This window comes from Peromyscus maniculatus, chromosome 16 (assembly GCF_049852395.1).
Source record: "Peromyscus maniculatus bairdii isolate BWxNUB_F1_BW_parent chromosome 16, HU_Pman_BW_mat_3.1, whole genome shotgun sequence".
NCBI classification, from domain to species: Eukaryota; Metazoa; Chordata; class Mammalia; order Rodentia; family Cricetidae; genus Peromyscus; species Peromyscus maniculatus.
This window is the reverse complement of record NC_134867.1, coordinates 53,621,732-53,633,810: the sequence shown is the minus strand read 5'-3', so window position 1 is coordinate 53,633,810 and position 12,079 is coordinate 53,621,732. Positions and strand designations below refer to the sequence as shown.

The window sequence follows — 12,079 nt, the reverse complement described above, 5'->3', positions numbered from 1 at the left end:
CCACCAACCAGTTCCCAAATCATGATACAGAGACTTACTATTAGTTTTGAATGCTCGACCTAACTTAGGCTCCTTTCTGGCTAGCTCTTTTAACTTACACCAACCTGTTTCTCTTTATCCACCTTTTGCCTCAGGGCTTTTACCTTTCTTCCTTCTGTGTATCTTCCTTTCACTGCTTCTCATGTCTGGGTGGCTGATGACTGCCTGGCTTCTTGCCCCGGTGTGTCCCTCTCTTTCTCCTCCTTCCCTTCTCCTTCTTCTCTCGTTCTTTTCCCCTATTCTAGATTTCTCCTCCTACTTATTCCCTCTGCCGGCCAGCTCTGCCTATCCTTTCTTTGCCTAGCTATTGGCCATTCAGCTGACCAATCAGATGCCCTAGGCAGGCAAGGTGTAAAAAATGCAACACATCTTTACATAATTAAACACACATCCTTACATTGTTAAACAAATGCAGCGAAAACAAATGTAACACGCTGTTACACAGTTAAAGTAATATCCCGCAGCATAAACAGATGTAACACATCTTTAATAGTTAATTTCCACAATATGTGACTAGTTCAGTTTTAAGATATGTAGCTGCAAACTCCATTGAATGGATGTACCACAGGCCATATAGTCACTCATTGATAGCCAAGTGGAGTCTTTCTGGTTTAGATCATTAAATATTAAACATCTATGAACATTCACATTCCTGATTTTTTTTATCCCACTGGATTGTTGGGTAAGTGTGCTTAAATGTATAAAAAACTGACAAGTAATTTCAACAAAATATTCCAGGCAGGTAAAATCTCCAGCAGGTATACTTGTTTCCCACACTGACTACTGTCAAGTTCTACATGTGTGATCCAGTAGTTGCCATTCTGACAGACACACATCAGTATCTCATGTTTTTAATTTGCATTTGCCTGGTGATTGATGATAATAGGTGCAGAGTTCTCTTTATAACTATCTGTCTGTACCTTCTTTAATTAGTATTTGCTGAAATCGGCTGGGATTTTGTTGTTGTTGTCTTTCTTATATCTGTATAAGCCCAGACAGAATCTCTACATAATTTTATAGAAATTGACAAACAATTCTGAATTTTATATGTAAAAACAAATAACTGAGTAGTCAGTCATTTTTTGAGGAAGTGGGACTGAGAAGACGGCTCGGTGGATAAAGTGTTTACTAGGCAGCTACAAAGACCCGAGTGAAAGTACCAGCCCAGCGCCCACATGAAACTGAGTGTATGCCTATATTCTCAGCACTGGGGAGGTGGAGACAGGAGGGTTCTGAGGCTTGCTAGACAACCATTTTAAATGAAATAGTGAGCTCTAGGTTCAGTGAGAGAGCCTGACTCAAAAATAATGTAGAGATGGATTAAGAAAAATACCCAACATTGAAATCTGGCCTCCACACATACACATGCATATACACACACACAAACAGAAGCATCTAACCATGCCTATTTTTAATTTTTAAAAAGGAATTACAGGACTCGCATGTCCTGGGTCACTGCGATATTTTAGCCAAAGAATAATTAAATGGAGCATAGAACAAATAAGATGGAGAAATGCACTCACACACAATCAACTCATTTTTGACAGGGTCACATAAACAAGTTGATGAGAGGATCTCTTCAATGAAGGATACTAGGCTATTTCACCACTCATTTGCATTTTAAAGAAGTGGGCCCCAGACCCCATTGCATATATACAAAGGCCTTTGGAAGAAAATTGGGAATGACTTATATAATGACTTTTAACATAGGTCTTTAATTTAACCATGTGACACAAACATTTTTATCTGTTATGGTTTCTTTCTCCCCACCTTACCCTCTACTTATAGCATCAAAAAATAATTAAAGCGGCATGGAAAACCATTTTAAAATTTGAAATATTTGTAAGGTTGAGTTGGAGAGCAGACTGGAGTTAGAATTTAGCAGTATTAACTAACAACAGTATTGATCTCGGTGAGGAAAGCATGGTTTTCTCTGGGTACCCACACTCATTTCTGAATACACTCGTGCAATGATCTAGTCCAAGAGAACTCATTCCCCTCCTGATGCATGATAAGTGAGATACTTTCTCTAATCATTACAGCCAGGGTCAGTGCTGTGGACTTATTGACTTAATAAGGGAATATCAGAATCTGAAGTCAGCTGTGTGTAAAGTTCTGGAAAATGCTGGCAACGTTATTGCCACGAGAGCTGCCATGAAGGACCAGGAGGACCTCAAGTGGGCTTTTTCCAAGGTAAAATGCAAGTGCACTTATTTAAATGGTCTTCTGTGTTCATTCATGCATTTTATTCTTAGAGCAACTCTCTGCACAATTATTCCTTGTTAGTACATCTACCTATGGACAATTCCTGTTAGCAGTTTAACCTTTTTTCTAAAAATACTAATATTCTAAAAAAAATTATTCAAGAAAATTATATATATATATATATATATATACATATATATACACACATAATATATACCTGTCTATATGTATATACAGGTATGTGTATAAATACATATACATATTCACACATTATCATTAGTTTCTGCAAAAAATGGAACAAAACGCATCTCTTAGAAGGCAAATGTTTTTAAACCCTCATCACTGATTGTTTTGCTAATTAAGGAAACATTTTATGTCCACAGCATGAAACCGCCAGGAACGAAATGAATTCTAAACAGAAAGAGTTGGATAGTTTTACCAGCAAAGGCAAACAGTTGCTGTCTGAGCTGAAAAGAATCCACAGCGGAGATTTCAGCTTGGTCAAGACTGACATGGAGAGCACCCTGGACAAGTGGCTGGATGTAAGAGCGCCCCCTGGAGTCCGTGAGCAGCTTGCATGCTGGGTCTTGCATGCAAACCGGCAGAGGATTCACCAGAGACTGGGACTCCAGAGTTTTTAGAGTTAACTCCAAAGTGAAGAAAAATAATAGCTGGAGATAGAAAAAGTTCCGTGAATTAGTTTGACAAAACTTACTGGCATATTTCTGGAATTTCATTTGATAACTACAAGCACGACAAATTGTAACATAGAATGTTTACCTTCTCAAAATGTTGGCGTTATGGATAAAAATTGGATGGTTTATCCATATCTGGTAGAAAATTAAATTGCAATAAATGTGAATTTACAGAATAGAGGCTGTAGTCTTGCACTGAGGAGGACCAGGCTTGTACTTTAGAAGTCTCACTTTCAGTTCTTGCACCATCATTCACTAGCTCCATGGCCAGACACTAAATATTTTCTGTATCACAGACATGCTCAAATCTAATTGATGTCCATCTCCGTATCACAGCATTGCAAATAAAAGTGCTTATAGTGCTGCTTTGAAAACAAATGCAGAGATGGCTCAGAAGTTAAGAGCACTGGCTGCTCTTGTGGGAAGTCCAGGTTTGCTTCCCAGCGCTCACACAACAGCTCACAGCCATCTGTAACCCTAGCCCCAGGGGATTTGATTCCCTCTTCTGGCCTATGCATGCACTGCACACATGTAGTGCATATATACATACAAACATATACATATATATACATACATACAAGCAGGCAAAAACACCTGTACATATAAAAATAAGTTTTAAAAAATAAAGAAAATAAATTCAATGCCATCCTATATGGACCTTAGTCCTATAGACTCCTATGTAGTGAGTGACACTTCTGTGTATTCTAACATACCCTTTGTCTTCAGTACCCCAACTTATGAATGAAAAGTGACTGTCTCAGGATTCAAACAACTGTCCCATTGATATTTTAGTCTATGTATTGGTTGGCATTTAAGGTACACTAATTAATGAATAATTTTGTCCGAATATCATTTTTCTTATCATGAAAGCATTGGTAGGGGAGTGAGGGTTCCAGAACCTCCTATTTTGATGATCTGGCTCCTGTTTTCCTTCCCAGATATCAGAGAGAATTGAAGAAAACATGGACAGGTTAAGAGTGAGCATGTCCATCTGGGATGATGTCCTTTCAAGCAAAGATGAGATTGAAGGATGGTCCAACAGCTCTCTTCCACAGCTGGCTGAAAACATCAGCGACCTGAACAGCAGCCTCAAAACTGAAGAATTCCTGAAGGAATTTGAGGTAACTGACAGTACATACATGCAGAGGTAGGGGTACGTGATTATATAAAATAAGAGAGAAAAAAAGGGTATTTCTAAGTCCATTCTGCTTTTCAAAGACACAGAAGAATATGACAAAAGTCACCTATTGATGATTTTAAAAATTGATTAGTCTCTGGTTAAGCATTTTTAATAATTATTTCTTAGTTGGGGCTTATATGAGTAACTTTTCTGTTGGTGTCATAAAATACCCTGACAGAAATCAGCTCTGGAGAGGAAGGGTTTATTCAGACTTATAATTCCAAGAAGGATACAGTCCACCTTAGCGAGGACAGCCTGGAAGCAAGGGTGTGAGGCTGGCCCACCACATCCGAAAGTGTTGCCGACCCTGTGACATATCTGTTAATAAATCAGTGCACTAGAGTCCGCCCAGTCCCTGGCCCTGTCCTTTCTACTGCCCTCCTTCCCGCCATGCTCCGAGTGAGCGGAGGTCAGCAGGTGACTTCCCTAAACACCCAGCCGTTTCTCTGTCAAAGGCCACCAGGCCTGGCAGGGAGATCCATACGGTACAATAAATTGCTTTCTGAGCTCAAGCCATTGGAAATTCTGTGGTCACAGAGCCCTAGATCCTGTTTTTCCAGCTGAGGGGGCTCTTGCATTAAATATTCTTTTGTGACTCAGAACTATGAAGTTTATGAGTGTCCTTGCTCGATAATGAATCTTGGTTTGGTATTTTTTTTTTCATAGGTTAATTGTTGATTCCAAACATGGGGGAGGTAAAATATCAAATGTCAAAATTATTTCTGCTTCAAGGTCTTGTAAATACTTATGTGAAGCATGTCTTCTGTGTGCTGTGGACAGTCGCTGAGCAGTCCCCGTGTGCATTGGTTTTAGCATGCTCCTGTAAGACTTTGCCGTTGCCATGGTAACTGGTAATAATACTGCTAATGAATAAATGGCAGCCTAGTGGACATCCTTACTGACTCAATGCTTTTGGTCAGTGTTTCATTTTTTCCAGGGGAATTTTTTTTGTTGTTCCAATAAAAGAGGGTGGGAAGGGAGAAATTCCTACATACCCCCTCTTATTCAGAGTGAACGTTAACGGTAACATTTTCCACACTAGTGAAAAAGTTGGGCGGACTTTCTAAATACTGCTGGAAGCCGGTGTCCTGCCAGTTAGCGCTCAGTATGAGATGCCAAGCGTAGCCTGTCGGTCTTTGGATTAGTGATGTCCTTCCCCTGTGTCTTTGCTTTCATAGTCTGAAGTTAAAAACAAAGCCTTGAAATTGGAAGAACTGCGTTCCAAAATCAGTGATCTTAAAGAACTGACGAAGAACCCAGAAACACCCACGGATCTTCAGGTAAGCAAAAGATGACTTCTGTAATAAATACCATGTAACAGCCAATCACAGCATCACTCCCAAAATACAAAATGTATGTGTATGTGTGTGTAACTGTATATGTATCTATAGCACCATAATTCTTGGCAAACATGTGGACTTTTTCATATACGGGTTAAATATTAACATCACTAGAATTCTTTGTGACAATAATTATAGCATATTTACATTTCAGATATCATAACATTATAATGAGGGTAGTTCTCTTTTCCTTACTGAATTTTGGATGCATTATCAGCCCGATTGTTTCTTGGTACATTGTATATTTAGACAGGAATAGACACCCCCCCCAATGAGTATGTGTTCTTACTAATAATATGCTAATTCATTTACACAGTAACTAGGCTAGGGGACAGGGTTAGGATCGCCAATGTCTGTGCATGGTCCTGTAGATGGTCCCAGTCCCAGGAACCATGAGGCAGGTCAGGGAGGAGCTGGGTTGGCCAGGGAACCTGGGCTTCCCTAGCATCCGAGCCCAGCGCCCAGTCTGGTAGGTATGCCTTGATTGACACTTCAGCAGCTCCTGGTTGAGGTCTCTGTGGAGTCTTTCTCTACTTTCTTTTAGATACGTTCATGGATTTTTTTCTTCTTGCTGTACCATTGTCCCTGATTCTCTCTTTAACTGATGTAGCCGGGCTTGGCACTGATCTCAAGCAGGTCTGGGAATGCTGGACATTCCACCTGAAGCAAAGGAAGTGACTGACATTCATATTCACAGCTGAGCAGAAGGGATAATGATTACTGTCACATATATTTGGGACATCAGTGGGCAATGAGCTATTGCAGAGTAAGGATTAAGCAAGGATTTGGGGTGTGGGCTATGGTGGTTCTGCATCCCTCCTCTTTCTCTCTACCTGCCCCCCTCCCCCATCCCAAGGAAGAGGTGTGAGATATCTTTCCTGGCCTCTAGTATAAGTAGAAGAGTTTCTGTGATGCCACTTAGTGGGCAGCATAATTTGTCCCCTACAGTTGGCAGTCACCGGCATCTGGTTTCCAAACTTCTACCAGGCAGGCTGGCTGACTTCTGATGTATTTGCCAAAGAGCAAATGCTTGGTATGGGTAGCCTGCATCTCAGCAGCAGATGGAGGGCAAGGAGTACCAGCATGTGGCCTCAGCCCAGAAGTTATGAGTGAAGGAAGAGACCGCTCTTCGAGGCCACAGTGTGAGGACAGCTAAGGTGTCTAAGAGCACTCTCTCGGGGGATGAACCCAGAGATGCCTTGGGCTGAGAAAGGAGAGTAAAGAGGTGGTAGAGAGTGTACAGGCTCCTCTAGGGACTTTCAGCTGGGGTCCCAGCAATGAGAGCACCCCCCCCCAAAAAAACCCCACAAACTGAGAGACGTGGGCCCATGAGGGGCGGCTCTCACTTGTCTGTGAGTCTTCGGTTCAGAATGCCCCACTCACCTCCCGCCCATGCAGGCTTGCGGCGCCCACAGCGGTGCCCAGCAGGGATGGAGTCACAGCAAAGCCAGCAAAGAGGCTCGAAGCTCCTTGCTCACAGCTGCTCTGAGCTAAGAGTTAAGAAAATACAACAAACCTTTGTGTTTGGTGCCTTTGCCAAACAGTGATGACCTTTGAATTGTGGGATCAGGGCCGCTTTTTCAGGGTAGAGTGGTTGTTTCCCTTTATTAACTCGGGAGGCACAAAAATCAACTTTCCTAAAATACTTCATCTGAGGAGAAGGAAGCTGTGCATCTCAAGGGATAAAATTGGTTCACCATTAAATCTATGGCGGGGGTTCCTCCAATCAGAGTCCCTGCCAGGCAGGGCCTGTGTGAGTGTTTCTTGTGGAGAATTAACAGCAGGCTTTTGGTCTAGCTTTGCTTTTAGGAGGTGACCTCCCCTTCCCGGGAACCTCCATCCAAACCACACTCTATTCAAGTCCAGGGTTAGCTGCAGCTCTGGTCTTTCCCCTCACTCAATGTGTTTGGCAGGCCACACTCCCTGGTTTTCCATCCTGGGAAAAAGCTATTAGTCTTGGAGTGGCTTGCATGGTGAGTCTAATGTGTTCTTGATGGAGTTACATGTAAACAGAATTCCTGGCGGGTGAGTGTGCCTTTCTTTAGTCCTCCCAGATTTTCACGAACTCTCGCTTTATATTTAGTTTATAGAAGCCGACCTGCGGCAGAAGCTGGAGCACGCCAAAGAAATCACCGAGGAAGCGAAGGGGACCCTGAAGGATTTCACTGCTCAAAGTACCCAAGTGGAGAGATTCGTCAAGGACATAACAACGTGGTTGACCAATGTGGAAGAATCGTTGACCAGATGTGCCCAAACGGCGACGTGCGAAGGGCTGAAAAAAGTCAAGGTAGGTCGAACCCAGCTTTTCGTGTTTCCCCTTGAAGTGTAAATTCATTCTCTTATTTTGTAAGCATGATAAACACAGAGTGTCTGCTTCCAACTACCCAGATTTAAAGTATTAACAGCCAGACTAACTAATTCATAACATTGGACACAGCAGGGTAAGTGGCCTAAGAAGAGCTAAATGCAAGCGTCAGGCAGTGAACGATGGATAAAAAAGTAGACAGCATGCACTGTTGTGGACCCTGCCGGCGGGCTATGGCCATGCATGTAGATATCTCCCTTTTCGTGAAAGGCGGAAGCCTATGGGGAGCCTGTTGGACTTTGCATCAACTTTTAAGCCTGGGCCTCAAACTGTTTTTCATCACTTCCTTATCTTTTTGTTTAATGTGAACATTTGCATCTGTAGAGCATTGTGGGTTTTTTTTTTTAAAGTAATGAAATTACCCAGTGTCCTCTCTCCAGGTTAACAGATGACAGTCCTGCTCAGCGGTTTGTAAAGCATACATATTGTATTGACTTCTCAACGTTGTTCTTTTGAGGATCTTTTTCTCTTCCTGTGCGTGAGAGTGTGTGTGTGTGTGTGTGTGTGTGTGTGTGTGTGTGTGTGTGTGTGTCTTTGTAACCTACTGAGTCCATTTATTGATTGTATGTCGGTGTTTATGACTTGGGGCTAGATAACGTATCAGGGAGCCTGTCCCTAGAGAAGATTGATTCTCCCTACCTTAGCAGCCATTAACTTCCTGTAGCTCTTTGTCTAGAGGCGAGGCCTTATGAGGTTCCCTCCATTTATGTTGAGATGTCAGTTGGTATTATCACTGTACATCTCTGCTTAGGTAAGCACATTGATAAGATTTCATGAGTAGTACAGCTCCTTACCATATATAAGAGATGTTCTTAAATCCCACCCATAGGTATACACAACTGAGGAGATTTCTACATTGTTACTTTCAGATTTGAAAAAACAAATACCAGAGTGAAATAATGACAGTATTTCTCTTGAATGGGATGAGTGCCCTTTGTATATATTCACAATGTGCTTTCATCACCTAGGACATACAAAAAGAACTTCAGAGTCAACAAAACAACATCAGCTCCACCCAAGAAAATCTCAACAGCCTGTGCCGGAAGTACCACTCAGTGGAGTTGGAGAGCCTGGGCCGGGCAATGACTGGGCTAATAAAGAAACATGAAGCCACAAGCCAGCTGTGTTCCCAAACTCAGGCCAGCATGCAAGAGTCTCTGGAAAAACACTTCAGTGGTGAGTTGAGGGGCGTTAGTCTAAATCACTGCCTACGAGAGGTTGTCTGGACCAAATGCTGTTCAAAAGCTGCCAGCCAAAGTTTGAGCAAATCTTCCAGTTGGAATAGTGTTTTAAATTTGTTCGTGCTCTGAGATTTGGGTAACAAAAGTTCTGTTCCACAGGCTCTAACCTCTCAGAGAATGTTTCCCCTTTCTCCTTGAGAGAACAGGAGTCTACCCATCTTGATTATTCTGAACTTGACCTGAATCTTAACATAAGAGCTTGTGCATGTGAAGAACTACCTCCGTTCATGTGGTCAGCAACTGCTACCCAAATAGCTAAGGACACCTTTTCATGCTAGCGTGAATCATTTCTATAAACATGGATGTTGGAAGAGGCCGTAGCAATGACAGCCGTATGATCCAGAAAATTCCCACTCCCCGAGTTTGCTTCTGAGAAGCTGTGTTCCCCTCTGATGTGGGTACATAGTGGCTTTCTAAGTCAAGGCAGCAAAACAAGGAAGTGGTTCCTGCCCAGGCCATAAAGAAAACCTTTCTTTCAGGGCTGGCAAAAGGGCTCATGGGTAATCAGCTTGCTCTTCAAGCATGATGAGCTGAGTGTGAATCCTCTCCCTACATGTACACAAAAAACTGGCTCTGGTGGCACATGTCTGTATTCCAAGTGCTGGGGAGGCCAAGATGGGTAGACACCTGAAGCACACTAGCCAGTCTGGCTGAATGCATGAACTCCAGGTCAGTGAGAGACTCTAGCTCAGAAAATAAAGATGGATAGAAACACAGGAAGACAACTGATATAGAGTTCTGACCTCCATACACAGGCACACACATGCATATGTAAGCACCTACATGTGCACACACATGAACATGCATGTACATATCTTTAACACTCCTGAGCATGTTTCTCCTGCATTCTTATAAACTCCCAAAATAAAGGAACACAATATAAAATCAAGCATTCCAAGTATTTTACTACTTTTCAGTCTTTGAGTTAACTTTTCCATCCTACCATAAATATTCATAGCTGTAGATCACATTATAATAATTTCTGTCTCATTATTTGCTTTTTGAAGTGTTTTTAAAAAGCAAGATAAGATGGGCTGGAACACAGAAATAGTTTATTGTGACAATTCTAGGAGCTCACTCAACATTTTGGATTTATCCTTTTTTTTCTTTATTTCTCAAAAGATTCTATGCAAGAATTCCAAGAATGGTTTTTGGGAGCAAAAGCAGCAGCCAGAGACTCTTCTGACCTAACTGGTGACAGCCAAGTTCTAGAAGCCAGACTTCAGGATCTGCAGGTATAGATGCCATGGTGCTGGTGTGGATGCCATGGTGTTGGTATGGATGTTGTGATGCTAATATGGATGTTATGGCGCTGATATGGATGCTGTGATGCTTATATGGATGTCATGATGCTGATGTGGATGCCATGATGCTGATATGGATGTTGTGATGCCGATATGGATGTTGTGATGCTGATATGGATGCTGTGATGCTGATATGGATGTTGTGATGCTGATATGGATGTTGTGATGCTGATATGGATGTTGTGATGCTGATATAGATGCTGTGATGCGGATATGGATGCTGCTCATATGAATGCTGTGATGCTGACATGCATGCTGCTGATATGGGTGTTGTGATGCTGATGTGGATGTGGATATCGTGATGCTAATATGGATGCTGTGATGCTGATATGGATGCTGTGATGCTGCGCTCTTCCTTCCCAGATGCACTCACTGCCTTTGGTCAGACCCAGGCTGTTTCCTACTCTTTCCTTGCCTCAATCTTCTTATTTTGGTTCATCTTTTTTCCTGTTATGGAGTTGGGATGTTGAGTCAGAAGGTGTTAGGCAATAAGGAAAATCACAGAAAAAAAAAACAAGCTGGAAACTATTTAGATCTTGTTTTTTAACCCACTGGCCATTATTTAAGTCATTCAAAATGAAACTTTATTTAACTTTTATAGCAGTAAAATCATTAATATTTTCTAGCACTATTGGGGAACTTATGGGAGTTGTTTGTTGTCTATTTTTCAAAGGAAAAAAAAAGCATACCTTGTGTCCTTTTCTTCAACTCGTGGCCTACATGTGGAAATGGGTTCAAACCAGAGTAATGGCTATTACAGGTTATTTGGGTTTTATTGACTAAGAAAAATATATGCATTTAGGAAGATGGCTATTATAAAGCAGAAGTCAAGATTAACTTGACAGAAGAATAGGTTCAAAAAAGGTTTTGGCGAAGGTTTCATAGCCACTTTTCTGAATAGAGCACAATGCTAAGTATTGTCAAACCAATGGTTTTTGGGTTTTGTTTGATTGGTTTGGTTTGGTTTTTGTTTTGTTTTGTTTCATTTTATTTTTTTGTGGTTTTGTTTTTGTTTTTTGTTTTGTTTTGTTTTGTTTTTGTTTTGATTTTTGTTTTGTTTTTGAGACAGAGTTTCTTTGTGTAACAACCCTGGCTATCCTGGAATGCACTTTATAGACCAGACTGGCCTCAAACTCACAGAGATCCAACTTTCTCTGCCTCCAGAGTGCTGGGATTAAAGGCATGTGCCACCATGCCCAGCTCCAATGTGTAGTGCTATTTGTAATCTAAGAAGTAAAGCTTGCCTGAAGGTCGGACAGAGGACAGAGCCCAGTCACAGAGTGAAACATACTGGCCAGGCAATGGTAGCACACACCTTTAATCCTAGCAGTTGGGAGGCAAAGATCCATCTGGTTATCTGTGAGTTCAAGGCCACACTGAGCTACAAGAGTCTAGGAGAGAAACAGAACCAGGCAGTGGTGGCACACACCTTTAACCCCAGCATTTGGGAAGCATACACACCTTTAATCCCAGCACTAGCATGGTTGAGATAGGAAGTGAAATGGCTGGGCAGAGAAGGGCATATAAGGCGTGAGGAGACAGGAACTCTAGAGGCCCTTTCCACTGAGGACTCAGAGGCATTCCGTCTGAGGATTCGTGGAGTTGGCGAGGTGATAAGTGGCTGTGGCTTTTTCCTTTGTCTTTCTGATCTTTCCACATTTACCCCAATATCTGACTCTGGGTTTTTATTGTAAGACCATTTATAATTCA

General features: G+C 41.9%; 1 protein-coding gene across 19 annotated transcripts in view; it reads left to right on the top strand.

Moving 5' to 3' along the window:
• Syne1 (spectrin repeat containing nuclear envelope protein 1) overlaps positions 1-12,079 on the top strand; it is a 484,186-nt gene that overhangs the window by 209,258 nt on the left and 262,849 nt on the right. For all 19 annotated transcript variants that reach the window (XM_042262341.2, XM_015996792.3, XM_015996795.3 and 16 more), the window contains 7 exons: positions 2,082-2,232; positions 2,628-2,786; positions 3,878-4,060; positions 5,298-5,399; positions 7,543-7,746; positions 8,793-9,000; positions 10,188-10,300. In XM_042262341.2, the coding sequence (XP_042118275.1) occupies positions 2,082-2,232; positions 2,628-2,786; positions 3,878-4,060; positions 5,298-5,399; positions 7,543-7,746; positions 8,793-9,000; positions 10,188-10,300 (1,120 nt within the window). The remainder of the gene's footprint in view (positions 1-2,081; positions 2,233-2,627; positions 2,787-3,877; positions 4,061-5,297; positions 5,400-7,542; positions 7,747-8,792; positions 9,001-10,187; positions 10,301-12,079) is intronic.